This window comes from Canis lupus, chromosome 6 (genome assembly GCF_003254725.2).
Source record: "Canis lupus dingo isolate Sandy chromosome 6, ASM325472v2, whole genome shotgun sequence".
Lineage (NCBI taxonomy): Eukaryota > Metazoa > Chordata > Mammalia > Carnivora > Canidae > Canis > Canis lupus.
The window spans coordinates 69,212,776-69,227,779 of NC_064248.1; the positions used below are offsets into that span (position 1 = coordinate 69,212,776).

Below are 15,004 nucleotides of genomic sequence, written 5' to 3' on the forward strand. Positions count from 1 at the left end.
AGTAGTGGGAGTGATGATGGCATTAAGAATTAAGCACAAGGGATGCATCGATGAGCCTGAGTTTGAGGGTGAGTAAGGATGGATGGTCCAGGAGGAGCAGTGGTTTAGGGGTGTAGTAGTAAATGAGATAGAAGGAACACTGTGAGCTAAGTATGGAGTAGTAGGAGAGGAGCAAGGAAGTTCCAGAAATAAGTGGAGCCGAGTTTGCTCACTCCATGAAAACTGACAATTTTTTCCTCCAGCCTTTGGGCCACTTTAGTCCCTGATGATATGAAGAATCTGGTTAACTTAATGTATTAATAGAGAGCTCACCCCCCCAACCACCCTCCCCTCGTACTACAGGTTACATTAATTTGCTTATCCATTAATCCTCCAGGTTCAAACTTAAACCGGTAATTTTCATAATGGGGCTCCTGCAGCACACCTGATGTATCACCCTTGTTTAATGACTCTTTCCTCCTGGGAAATACATACCACCTAACTAGCCAGAAAGACAATTCAGTGCTGCTCATAAAATGCCATACATCCCTGTGAAGAAACAAACCACTCGGCGTTTCATTGTACGTAGACTTGTCTCTGCCAAAGAATTCTTGGTCAGAAGACACAATGAGTAATGTTTAATGAAGGCGGATTTTTTAAAAAAGATTTTATTTATTCATGAGAGAGACAGAGAGAGAGGCAGAGACATAGGCGGAGGGAGAAGCAGGCTCCCTGTGGGGAGCCTGATGTGGGACTCAATCCCAGGGCCCTGGGATCATGCCCTGAGCCAAAGGCAGATGCTCAACCACTGAGCCACCCAGGTGTCCCACTGAAGGCAGATTTTTACAAAAATGTCAAGCATCTCACATGCTTCTCAGATACAGACCTCCCCCAGAGAGGCTGCTTTCAGACTTTCTTTCAAAGAGAGATTCAAGGTGTGTCCTCACACAGTCTTTTCTCATCTCTTCTCTTCTTTTTTTTTCTACTCATCATTACCCCTACTGTATATCAAATCAACTAAGGACTAGCCCACTGTCATACTAAGTACTAAGCAGTGACACCCTTGTTTTTGTGTATCTTTATAATTTTTGTAAAGGATGATAAAATTTTTCAGAATGGAGACACTTGACCCATCAAAGAAACTTGGAAAAGTAACTAACTGTGCAGTTGCCACATATGGTTGCATAGGTGTGCAGAGTACAACTGGGTGATGCCATCATGTCACGAGAGCAGCAGCGCTTGCCAAGTCCATTGTCAATAAGGTAGTTGGCAGAAAGCAGTGGGGAAGACAGTGCACCACATGCTATCAACAAGGTGAGACTAGAGGGGTCACTTGCAAACTTAAATTTTATATATAATTTAAAAAAGTAGTGGCACCATATGCAATTTTTCTATCTTTGTGCTTTTTCTGTTTTTCAAATAAGAAATTGTATAAGGTTTATGGGAGGGCCAAAATATTTGATTGTCTTGAAGCTCATTTTGGGATCAGTTTGCACTTAGGGCAGTCCAGATGTCAGAAGTAAACATGTATTTTTCCATTATAGGCCCATGGAGGTTTTAGAACCCGTATTTCACAGAATACCGCCTCCTCATTTTAGAAAAGAAGAAAATGAGTTTTGCAGAAGTCAAACAACCTGGGCTAGATCCTACAGGAAGTAAGTGAGATCAAAGACAGAAGTCATAACTCCCATTTCTCCCAACACATCCTAATCCTGCCCACTCCAAATTCGAAACGAGAGCAACCCAAACAGCTTTATGAATATGATTGTTCATTACAATACCCTACAGGACAGGAGTTGGAGGAATTTGCCATCTCGTCCACATTCTGAGAAAGTGAGTAACAGTGGATGATGAGGCGTGTCACCAGGTGGCTGCGGGAATGGAAGAACCAGATGTGGAATCAAGGAGTGTCAATCGATGCTCCTTTCTGGGTGGTTGCTATTGACAGCATCAGTAAAGGTAATGCAAATTTTATTGAGCTTTCATTATTTCCCTAATATGGATATTACCCACCACTGACTTGTAAAAATGGTGCAGGTACTTGGATTCAAACGATACAGCTGTGCTTGGAGTGATTCATGTGGAATGAGCAATGTGATCTGAACACAAACGCTTATTAAACCTACGGCCACTTTTATAGTTCCTGTGTCCTACTTACTTTGTTCAATTAGAAACCGTTTTTAAAAAAGTACAAATTTTGAAGGGCTCTCAACCTGGTTAACAGATATTATGCATTAATATTTGAAACTGGAGCAAGATGGCTAGAAAACTATCTATCAGCAATGGTAGAAATAAGAGATCTTTGTTTAAGGAAGAAGAAAAAAAAGACCTCTTAAAAAAAACAACTCCTGCTTACAGAGAAGAAGAGACTGGCTTTCCTAATAAAATACTTTTAACAGAAATTTTATTGTATCATTAAAGGATGGAATTTCTTGACATGTTGTTGCTCTTGGCAACAGTACTAATAAATCAGAGGAAGCCACAGACAATGGATATCATTATCAGCTCAGAGAGTGATTGAATGGCTTTCATTTTCTTTTAGCATCGGTTGCTTGGTTTGCTGAAAATGGGGCCGTTAATAACCATCTAAGGTTTGACATACAAAAGAGGGAGGTAAATATAGATATATGTACACATTTTTGCCTTCTTTCATTGAACAATTTAACACATAAAACACCTGGGATGATCTCTTTACTCAAAAAGGACAGCAAATTTAGGGCATTCTGGAAAAGTGATAGTATGGCTTTCACTTCCCCCTATTTTGAATTTCTCAATTTCTTTCAGATTTAAAAATATTCCTTCTATAGATACAGAGCTGAAATAGAATCCCCCAGGGAGCACTCAGTGTCACCAGTTTCAGATGTAGAATGGTCTTCAGAAAGATTATTTTCAGGTTGTCTCCTCAAGTTTAAGTGGGAAGATGGGACGCCTGGGTGGCTCAGTGGTTGAGCGTCTGCCTTCAGCCCAGGGCGTGATCCTAGAGACCCAGGATTGACCCACGTCGGGCTCCCTGCATGGGGCCTGCTTCTCTCTCTGCCTGTGTCTCTGCCTCTCTCTCAGTGTCTCTCATGAATAAATAAATAAAATCTTTAAAAAAAAAGTTTAAGTGGGAAGATGGTACAAATTCACTCTCGAGGTACTGGGAGGCTAACCATGTTGCCTTCTGGGACAACGTTACAGACTTTTGTCCTCCTAGTGGCTCTTCAATCGGAAAGTTTAGGAAGGTCCTCCTTGCACTTCGAGTCCCAGATAAAGAAGCACACCTGCAAGGCAGGGCTTCCTGGGCAGGGAAGGGTCTGCAGATAAAGCTCCTCTAAGGCATCACCTGCCCCCCTGAGGAAAGCAGTCTCTCCCTCGTCCTGTCCCTTCTGCTAAACTGTGAGCAGCTTTAGGTGGCATATTGTATTTCATCTCTACATACAAGAGCAAAGCTTAGAAGTTTAATCCATTTGCTACACATATGCTGAATAACTGAAAGACGCATTAAAGGGACATTGACATTTTGCTTTTGCACATCTTGACCTTCTCCATTCTCTTCGCAAACATCACATCCCTCCTAAGTGCCTCTGCTGTGAGGCGCAGAGAACCCCGCTCCCATTCCGGGAGGCAGGAAAAGTCTTAGTAACAGTCTGCATTGGAATTCCTTTGGAAAGAGCATTGTGTTTCTTCGGGAAAATATCTGGACGGTAGTTGGGCCTAGAAGGTGAGCTCCTTAAGGGAGCTGGTGTTGGGACAGTTCTGGGAGAGATGAGCAGGAGTGATTTTGCAGTTACTCCATGGCAGGGGAGGGGCAGGAAGGAAAAGAGAGAAGGCAAAGAGAGAGGAAGAGAGGAGGAGAGGCTGTGAGGCCACGTGCTCAGACAAGTGGCCCAGCTGAGGTGACCAGCTGGGTGGAGAGGGCTTCGGCGGTGTCTCCTACGAGATTCACACTGTGTCTCAAACACCCACACATACCCCCCATCCTCGTGAAGTCCTGCACGCTGATAAAGGCCAGAGATTTTTAACAAACAGCCCTCTACCTGGTGATATCATCACAACTGTGATCCATACCCGGAGGAAAAGTACAGGGGACTCTGCTGGGGTCTGATCTCTTCTGGGCTGGGGGCTGCGCACGCCTCCTGGGGCAAATCACATTCAAACTGAGATACAAAATGGGATCCGGTGAAGGAGGGGTTGGGGGTGAGACTGTCGAGGGGATGCCTGGTTGTATTTTGCTGGGGAGGCAGGGTGGTCAGAGCTGCATTTGGTGAGGTTCCCCACCGCAGCAACAGGATTGAGCAGATGGGAGAGGCCAGGGGGGAAGGAAGAGGCTGGCAAAGAATGACAGAGCCCTGGCAGGTGCAGCGGGGATAAAGAACAGGACTCCCAAGGTGTCCCTGAGGAATGATGATTGGTGTGGGCTGTGAGACCGTGGGACATTTCTTTGCCTGACTCCCTTCTTCATAGAGAGAAGCTGCATGATCTCACTCGTATGTGGAATCTAAAACAAGTACACTGAAGCAGAGAGTAGGGCGGTGGTTGCCATGGCATGTGGGTGGGGAAAATGGGGAGCTGTTGGCCAAACGGTGCAAGGTTACGGTCCCGTAGGATGAATAAGTCTAGGGATGCAATACACAGCCTGGTGATGATAGTTAATAACACCGTATTAAGTACTGGAAAGTTGCTGAAAGCATAGATTTCGGGGGCTCTCATCACACACAGAAAAATGGTGACTATGAGAAGAGATGCCAGTCAGTAGTCATTTCTCCATGTACGTGCATGCCAAGTCACCATGGTGCACCTCTTAGATATATGGAAATTTTATTTAAAAAACTTAATAGAAAGCCATTCCCATGGAGGTGATATGGGAGCTGTGGGGCAGCTGAGATTCTGCAAAGACAGTGTCCAGAGAGAAGAGAAGGGAAGACTAGAGGGACAAAGCCCCAGGGGCTGACAATCCACGGAGCAGTGGCCATAGACATGGCCCGTTTAACTGGGTGAGTCAGCAGCATTTACAAGCCTGGAGAGTTCCCCTACAGATGCAGGCTTCTGTTTTCTCTTGAAAGAGAGAAACACCCATCAACAACTGGCCCATTCCTTAATGGCAACCATACCATAAGGCTTCGGAGTGGCTGCCTCCTGTAGGGGAGACATCGTGAGTTTCCAGTTTACCACATCCCCCCCTCGCTCACTGCATCACCAAGGGCTGCTATACATAGAACAGGCTTATTTTAAGGCTGGAGAGGACTCAGCTTGTAGGGGAACTTGTGGGAGTTGAGGCTGTGAGCAGACTCCTCTGTTCAGAAGTCTTGGAATATAGAGAGGAAAGATGAGGTCCCTGGAAACTTCTGCTATGGGGCAGGTGCTGTGCACTCTGAGGACACAGCACCTGCTCTCAGGCTGTTTACTGCTAGCACGGAAGCTGGCACAGCTCAGCCCTACAGGCTGAGGCCACTTTGGAGAAATGCCCCTAGAGAGCCACAAAGTGTCAGGTATTCTAAAGAAGGCAGCTTAGAGGACGTGGAGAAAAAGAAACACTCACATTATTGGTGGGAAAGCAAAGTGGTGCAGCCACTGTGGAAAACAGCATGGAAGTTCCTCAAAAAATTAAGAAAAGGGACCTACTATATCATCCAGTAATTCTCTTACTGGGTATTTACCCAAAGAATACAAAAATGCTCATTTTAAAAGTCATATGCACCCCTGTGTTTATTGCAGCATTATGTACAATAACCAAATTAGGTAAGCAGCCCCGGGCCCACTGAGAGACGAATGAATAAAGAAGACATGGTATATATGTGCCATGGAACATTATGCAGCCACAAAAAAGAATGAAATCTTGCCATTTGCAACAACATGGGTGGGTCTAAAGAGTAAAATGCTACCTGAAATCAGTCAGAGGAAAGACAAATATACAATTTCACTCACATGTGGAATTTAAGAAACAAAAAATAGGGTCTTAGCTATAATAAGCTCATGGTTACCGAGGGGGAGTGGGTGGGGAAATGGATGAAAGAGGTGAAGGATGGGGAGAGTACACCCACCGTGATCCGCACTGAGTAGGGTACAGAACTGTTGAATCACTCTATCATACACTGATGCTAATATAACACTGTATCTTAACTATACTGGAACTAAAATTAAAATAAATAAATTAAAAAAAAATCAGCTCCTTCACTCCACTGTCTTAGCAAACCGAGGATACCGAGCAGTTAGATATTTGTTGTTAGAGATCTAAGTAAATGTTCTAAATAAAAGATGGACTTACAAGCACAGATAACACAGCAGTTTCCAGAGCAGCACACACTGGTCTATATGCTCCTACATGCTTCTCAGTGTCCCATCTTTCCCTGCAATAGGCCACCTTATTGTAGCTGTGGTTGGAAAACCAGCCAGGTGGGGTTACATTGTTCCCCGTGCTCGGTGGAGCTGCCCAGAGAGACCACTGCTTTGCCTTTCTTTTCATTCTGCCTTTCTTTGAAGCTACCCTTAAGGTGCTTCAAATCAAATATGGTCAAGTGTTTTAAGTGTTTAGCCTTTTCTTTTCTTTTTTTTTTTTTTTTTTTTTTTTTTGCCTTTATCCACTGAGGTCATTACCAAGAAGAAAGGTCAGGACTGGGACAAAGATTTGAGAGTCATTGGACACCTGAGAGGCTCGGAGGTTGAGCGTCTGCCTTTGGCTCAGGGTCTGATCCTGGGATCCCGGACAGAGTCCCACATTGGGCTCCCTGCAGGGAGCCTGCTTTTCTCTCTGCCTGTGTCTCTGCCTCTCTGTGTGTCTCTCATGAAAAAGTAAATAAATCTTAAAAAAAAAAAAAAAAAAAGAGAAAGAGAGTCATCCACATGGAATGGAGAGTTGAGACCGTGAGGGACAATGGGTTGATCAGAGTCAGAGAGCAAAAGAGAGTGAGAGAAGGGTCAGGGACTGCCTAGATAGGGAGTGTGATGGCCCTGCGCTGCTCCCCAGCATCAAATTTCTAGGTGTGAGTTCTTAGGAAGGGAAGGCACAAAGACAAAACGGGAGCTGTGGGTTGGGATGGGAGTAGCTACCAGGCAGAAGGGGAGACTTTTCCAATGGGGTGCAGCAAAGACAAGTATGAGTTAGGGGGTCCTGGAGGGACTGTAACTTTTCATTGCTGCACAAAGAATGAGCTAGATTAGATTTTTTCAATTATAGTAACATAGGTCCTGTGCGACATTGACGCCTGCTAATCTACTTGTGCAGGGACTGGAAGAAAAGCATTAACTCTAAAGGCCAGATGGATATTCTTTCTTTTCTGTTTTGTATCTTTATTTGTAAACCAGAAAGTGTAAAGCTCGGACGGTGTCATCCTTAAAACCTTATAGCAGACAGTCGAGCTCCAGACACTTGGCAGGTGGTCAGGCCATACTGTTGCCTGAAGGACACAGTGACTTACCTGCTGCAGCTTCTTTGTTTGGGAATAACTTGCTGTCAACTGCCATGCTGATGTCATAGAACACCTCATCTTCGTCTCGGTCAGCGTCAAACTGGGTGAAATCAGGACAAACAAGTTGGGAACAAGAGAAGACAGAAATTAGTTCATTCCCAAATATAAAGAGCATGCATCACACCATTGTATTGCTAATGAAGCAGGTCAACAGGAATTAAAGCCCTTGAATCTTCAACAGACACTTAGAGAGTTTTTCAGCCTAGATCACGTATCAGAGAAGGATATTGGGGAATAAGTGTACAGTCAATCACTTATGCTTAAGAAAAATGGGTAGAATTCTCTTACTTTATAAAGCAAGCTTTAGAAAAAAATGATAATTGAAATTTACCTTGTGCCTTCTGGCTCTTAGAGTTTTGCTTTTAATTAAAAGAACCATGAAAATACATAGTTCTAAACAATAGGAGGGGATTTTCTAATGTACTGTTAAAAAGAGAAGGAGCCCCCAAACCAAATTTTAGTTGCTTCACTAGATACTATAAATACTATATGATAGATGTAGTCTGTAGACATTAGAGACTTGATGTAAATTATAGATTTAAACATTTTACCATTCTTTAAAATTTACAAAAATTTAAATATTAAACAAAGTGGTTATATTTGTAAGTCCTGTATGTCCCAGGTTGTGCAGTGGTTTTTAAAAAATACATGTTTATCTCTTTAGTTTTTAAAAAGAGCTTTGCTGAATTATAATAAACATATAATAAATTGTATATACTTAAAGTGTACAAGTTGGTACGTTTTGACGTCTTCATCTGTATACCCGTGAAATCATCATAAAAATCAAAATAGTGAACGTAACTATCACCCTCAAAAGTTTCCTTGTGCCCCCTGAGAATGAATCCCTTTCTCCTGCCCCTCTACCTGGTAATCATTGATCCTACATTTCTCTAACTATAGATTATTTTGCATTCTCTAGAATTTCAGATGCAAGGATTTATATAGCATTAAATTTTTTAGTCTGGATTCTTTCACCCAGCTCAGTTATTCTGAGAGTCATCAATGTTGTATCCATCATTCATCCCTTTTCATTGCTGAGTAGTATTCTCCTGTATGCATATACTGTTAAATTCATCCTGAGTTTATAATGTCTGTCTTTCAGCTCAGACATTATAATTTTCATCTCTAGATGTCTGATTTGAGTCTTTAAAAAAAAATCTATGTCTCTATTTAAGGTTTTGAATATCTGAAATACAATTATAACTTTTAATGTCCTTTGCTAATTCTAACATCTGGTGTTTCTTTGCATGTTCGGTAGTTTTTATTGGATGCCAGGCATCATCATTTTGACTGTGTTGGGTGTTAGATATTTTTGTAGCCCTATAAATATTCTTGCTTTGTTCTAGAATGCAGTTCAGTTACTTGGAAACAACTCGATCCTTTCAGATTTTGGTTTTAAGACTTGTTGGGCTGACCAAAAAATTGCTAGAACTGATACACAAATTCAGTAAAGTTGCAGGATGCAAAATAAACATGCAGAAATCTGTTGCATTTCTATACATCAATATACATCTGTTGCAATTTCTATACATCAAGGAAGAAAAATCAAGGAATCAATCCCATTTACAACTGCATAAAGAACCACAAGATACCTAGGAATAAACCTAACCAAATAGGTAAAAGATCTGTACTCTGAAAACTGTAAAATACTGATGAAAGAAATGTCATCATTAGAGATGACACAAAGAAGTGAAAAAAACATTCCATGCTCATGGATTGGAAGAACAAATATTATTAAAATGTTTATATTATCCAAAGCACTCAATACATTTAATGCAATCCCTATCAAAATATCAGCATTTTTCACAGAGCTAGAATAATCCTAAAGTTTGTATGGAACCACAAAAGACTCTGAATAGCCAAAGCAATCTTGAAAAAAGCAAAGCAAAGTTGGAGGCATCATGATTCCAGAGTTCACTATTACAAAGCCATAGTGACCAAGATGGTAATGGTACTGGCACAAATACAGACACATAGATCAATGGAATAGAATAGGAAATCCAGAAATGAACCCACAAGTATATGGGTAATTAATCTTCAACAAAGTAGGAAAGAGTATCTAATGGATAAAAGCCTCTTCAACAAATGGTGTTGGGAAAATTGTTGAGTGACATGCAGAAGAATAAAACTGGACCACTTTCTTACACCATTAATAAGAATAAATTCAAAATGTATGAAAGACCTAAATGTAAGACGAAACCATCAAAATCCTAGGGGGCAACACAGGCAGTAACCTCTTTGACATCAACTGTAGCAACTTCTTACTAGTTGGGTCTCCGGAGGCAAGGAGAACAAAAGCAAAAATAAACTATTGGGACTTCATCAAAGTAAAAACTTCTGCACAGTGAGGGAAGCAATCAATACAACTAAAAGGCAACCTACAGAATGGGAGAAGATATTTACAAATGACATATATGATATAGGATTAGCACCCCAAATATATAAAGAACATCAAACTCAATACCCACAAAACAAATAATCCAGTTAAGAATTGGGCAGAAGAGATGAATAGACATTTTTTCCAAGGACATTCAGATGACTAACAGACCTACTCAAAGATGCTCATCATCACTCATCATCAGGGAAATAGAAATCAAAACTACAGTGAGATATTACACCAGTCAGAATGACTAAAATTAACAACACAGAAGGCCACAGGTGTTGGCAAGGATGCGGAGAAAGAGAATCCTATTACACTGTTGGTGGCAATGCAAACTGGTGCAGTTCTCTTTGGAGAACAGTATGGAGGGTCCTCAAAAAAGTTAAAAATAGATCTACCCTATGATCCAGCAATTGTACTACTAGCTATTCAGCTGAAAGATACAAAAATACAGATTTGAAGGGGTATATGCACCTCAATGTTTATAGCAGCATTATCAACAATAGCCAAATTATGGAAAGAGCCCAAGTGTCCATCAACTGATGAATGGATAACAAAGATGTGGTACTGGGGTGCTTGGGTGGCTCAGTCAGTTAAACATCTGCCTTCAACTCAGGTCATGATCTCAAAGCCCTAGGATTGAGCCCTGCATTGGGGCTCCCTGCTTCTCCCTCTCCCTCTGCTCCTCTCCTTGCTCATATTCTCTCTCTCTCTCAAATAAATAAAATCTTTAAAAAAAGATGTGGTGTGCGTATATAGACATATATATATAATGGAATATTACTCAGCCATAAAAAAGAATGCAATCTTGCCATTTGCAACGGCATGGTTAGAACTAGAGGGTATCATGCCAAGCGGAGTAAGTCAGTAAGAGAAAGACAAATACCACTTGATTTCACTCCTCTGAGGAATTTAAGAAACAAAACAAATGAACACGTGGGGGGTGGGATAAAAAGAATCAGACTCTTAACTATAGAGAACAAACTGATGATTACCAGAGGGGAGGTGGAGGGGGATGGGGGAGATAAGGGATGGGTGCGCTCCTTAATGGGGTGCAGGCTTGTTGTGATGAGCACCGAGTGATGTATGTGAGTGATGAGTCACTAACTTCTCCACCTGAAACTAGTGTTGCACTGTACGTTAACTAACTGGAATTTAAATAAAAAACTTGAAAAAAAAAAAAAAGACTTGTTGAGTTGGACCAGAGCATTGTTAAGTATACAGCCAATCATTCCCCACAGTGGAGGCAAGACTCTTCAAAGTACTGTACCTAGTACCTGGTGAATTAAGTAGTTTTCTAGTTCGGTTGGTAGAAAAAAAAAAGCACTATTTCAAGCCTGGTGTAGCACTAGCTAATCTTTTCGGGTGGTTTCCTCTCAGATTTGGGTAGTTTGCTTACATGCATGCATTGCTTAGCACCGGGCTGACTATTGGAGGGGAGCCCACATCTCTGCTCTGTCCTCTGCCCTCCAGTCACCTTGGGATCTTAGACTCTCAGCTGTGTCTGCTCAACCCAGGGGGTCCCCAAATTTCCACGAGGCTTCCTTCTTTTTGCTCCATACCTGGGAACTCCCCAGGCACGCTGCATTTGTTTCTTAGGGAATCACCTTATTGCTTGAGGGAAGGTGTCTGGAAAATTGTTTTTTAAAATATTTTCTTTGGGGGGCACTTGGGTGGCCCAGTGGGTTAAGCATCTGCCTTCAGCTCAGGTCATGATCTCAAAGGATTGAGCCCCGCATTGGGGGTCCCTGCTTCTCCCTCTTCCTCTGCTCCTCTCCTTGCTCATATTCTCTCTCTCTCTCAAATAAATAAAATCTTTAAAAAAAGACGTGGTGTGCGTATATAGACACACACACACACATATATATGTATATATATTTATATATATAATGGAATATTACTCAGCCATAAAAAAGAATGCAATCTTGCCATTTGCAACGGCATGGTTAGAACTAGAGGGTATCATGCCAAGTGGAGTAAGTCAGTAAGAGACAAATACCACTTGATTTCACTCCTCTGAGGAATTTAAGAAACAAAACAAATGAACACGTGGGGGGTGGGATAAAAAGAATCAGACTCTTAACTATAGAGAACAAACTGATGATTACCAGAGGGGAGGGGGAGGGGGATGGGGGAGATAAGGGACAGGTGCGCTCCTTAATGGAGTGCACGCTTGTTGTGATGAGAACCGAGTGATGTATGTGAGTGATGAGTCACTAAATTCTCCACCTGAAACTAGTGTTGCACTGTACGTTAACTAACTGGAATTTAAATAAAAAAATTGAAAAAAAAAAAAAAAAAGACTTGTTGAGTTGGACCAGAGCATTGTTAAGTATACAGCCAATCATTCCCCACAGTGGAGGCAAGACTCTTCAAAGTACTGTACCTAGTACCTGGTGAATTAAGTAGTTTTCTAGTTCGGTTGGTAGAAAAAAAAAAAGCACTATTTCAAGCCTGGTGTAGCACTAGCTAATCTTTTCGGGTGGTTTCCTCTCAGATTTGGGTAGTTTGCTTACATGCATGCATTGCTTAGCACCGGGCTGACTACTGGAGGGGAGCCCACATCTCTGCTCTGTCCTCTGCCCTCCAGTCACCTTGGGATCTTAGACTCTCAGCTGTGTCTGCTCAACACAGGGGGTCCCCAAATTTCCACGAGGCTTCCTTCTTTTTGCTCCATACCTGGGAACTCCCCAGGCACGCTGCATTTGTTTCTTAGGGAATCACCTTATTGCTTGAGGGAAGGTGTCTGGAAAATTGTTTTTTAAAATATTTTCTTTGGGGGGCACTTGGGTGGCCCAGTGGGTTAAGCATCTGCCTTCGGCTCAGGTCATGATCCCGCCCCTGCATTGGGCTTCCTGCTCAAGGGGGGAGCCTGCTTCTCCCCCTGAACCTCCTCTCTGCTTATGATCTCTCTCTCACACTCTCTTTGTCTCTCTTTCAAATAAATAAATAAAATCTTTAAAAATATGTCTCTTTTCTTTTTCTTTTGTTTGTTTCCCATGGGAGGGGAAGAAAATCCAGTCTCCTTTATTCCATCTGGGTCAGAAGTCTCAATTCTTTAGCTTTGAATCTTAATTACTATCTTGAAGGTATTTAAGAAGATTTACACGATTTATTCCTTCATATTCTCCTACTGAAGCATTTCACCCTTCTTGGTGAGGGAAATCGTGGAAGCCTAAATTAGAAAGTTATTTCTTTAGCTCCTCTTAGCGCTAAAGCACATCTGAACTGTGCTTCAAAGTGCTTTCACCGTGTCACCGGCCCATGGGAAGGAAAGGTGAGGCAGACAGTTTTCTTCTATTTCACAGGTGAGGAAGGATCTACTTAGCGATGTCATGACTTTCTCGAGTCAAACAGCTAGTAAGCAGCGCTGGGATTTGAACTTAGGGTGACTGACACTTTGCATCCTGCAGATACCATCACAGTAAGACCAATATAGCCCTTCTGCTCAAATGGGTGTAAACACAGCCCTTTGCATCTAAAAGCAAGACGAGACTTAGGGCCGCTACAAGGAGACCAAGAAGGCCACGGAGTCATCTCGGTGCGCTGTTCCTCACACCCACGTATACTGTGGCTGGGCTTTTTTTCTCTCAAAATATTTATTAGCTGTCATCTTCATTTTTTTCTTGCACTTTGGGATATGGGTGGCAGCCCTGTCATTTCATAAATAAAAGAGCACAAGTGTATGTTTTAGCTTGGGATCCCTAGAAAACAGAGCCTGAGGCAAAAGCATAGGTTAGCAGTTTACTGGAGTGTGTGTGTGTGTGTGTGTGTGTGTGTGTGTGTAATCCCAGGGCAGTAAATGTGAGGAAAAAAGAAAAGGCAAAGAATAAAGAAAAACAAATGCAAGGTAGTAATTCCTGGATTGGCTGCAGTGTCACAAGAAAATACAGCTGGTAGCTTGGTCTCTAGAAAGGCTAAATATGGGCAGCCCGGGTGGCTCAGCAGTTTAATGCTGCCTTTGGCCCAGGGCATGACCCTGGAGACCCGGGATTGAGACCCACATCGGGCTCCCTGCATGGAGCCTGCTTCTCCCTCTGCCTGTGTCTCTGCCTCTCTCTCTCTCTCTGTGTCTCTCATGAATAAATAAATAAAATCTTAAAAAAAAAAGAAAGACTAAATGGACACTCTACATCTCAGAACAGTCTGATGGGGGAGGACAGGAGAGGTATTTATATTCCGGTTCCTTTCAGTTTCCTTCTTTCCTTCCTTCCTTCCTTCCTTCCTTCCTTCCTTCCTTCCTTCCTTCCTTCCTTCCTTTCTTAGAGAGAGAGAGTGCAAACGAGAATGTAGGAGCATGAGAAGGGGGAGGGGACGAGGCAGAGGGAGAAGCCGACTCTCTGCTGAGCGTGGAGCCGGACTTGGGGCTTGATTCCAGGGCCCTGGGGTCATGACCTGAGCTAAAGGCAGATGTTTAACCTACTGAGCCACCCAGGCTGCTTCCTGTCTTTCACTGGCCCAGGCTTTACCTTGGAGGAGTTAAATACCCTCTAATTCTGGGTTGTGCTGTCTAGCCCTTGGAGAGGACATGGAGAAGCCTAAGCACCCCCTCACCCTCCTCATCCCCCCTACCATGGGGAGCAGCACAGTATCTGAATCTAGAAGTGCTGAAAGGAGCCAGAGCAGCTGTAGGCCTGGTCTGGTTGGGCCTGGGTGCTGTCTCTGTGGAGACCTCCACTGTGGTGGGGATGATGAAGCCCAGCCTTCAGCCCTGAAGGGGCTGCTCGGCTGTCAGCAATGTTGGACCTCCAGGGCAGTGGTGGACAGGGCTCTCTGTTTGATAAGCAGCCAAGGCCTGGCACATATATGAGTCCAGGAGGCTTAAAACTGGGCTCAGCTTAAAACGCCACTGGAACTTGGTTTGAGCTTCTGCTTCCCTGTGTAGTCGCTGTCTGGCTTTGAGCAACTTATTCCCCCCGTCTTAGCACCTACACAACACTATTGCTGCACGGACTGAGGAGATGGTATATATTTAACACACAGCACAGAGCCCAGCATAAAGTACAGTCCTTCTTTTTTCTCCCTCTGTGACTACCTAGGTCTGAGGGAGTATAACTCCTAGATCTTTGATTGCTTCTGTATTTTGGAGACACACACACATACACAGACACATGCTTTTTTTTTAACTTGGGGATTGTGGAATAAGGAATACAAGAGATTTTGAGGCTTTCTAGGAGATACTCTATCGTCTGATTTG

General features: G+C 42.8%; 1 protein-coding gene across 1 annotated transcript in view; it reads right to left on the reverse strand.

Annotated features, from left to right (window-relative positions):
• The window catches only part of AK5 (adenylate kinase 5), a 237,889-nt gene that overhangs the window by 106,132 nt on the left and 116,753 nt on the right, over nt 1-15,004 (reverse strand). The window contains 1 exon segment of the mRNA XM_025417943.3: nt 7,377-7,467. Coding sequence (XP_025273728.2) covers nt 7,377-7,467 — 91 coding nt within the window.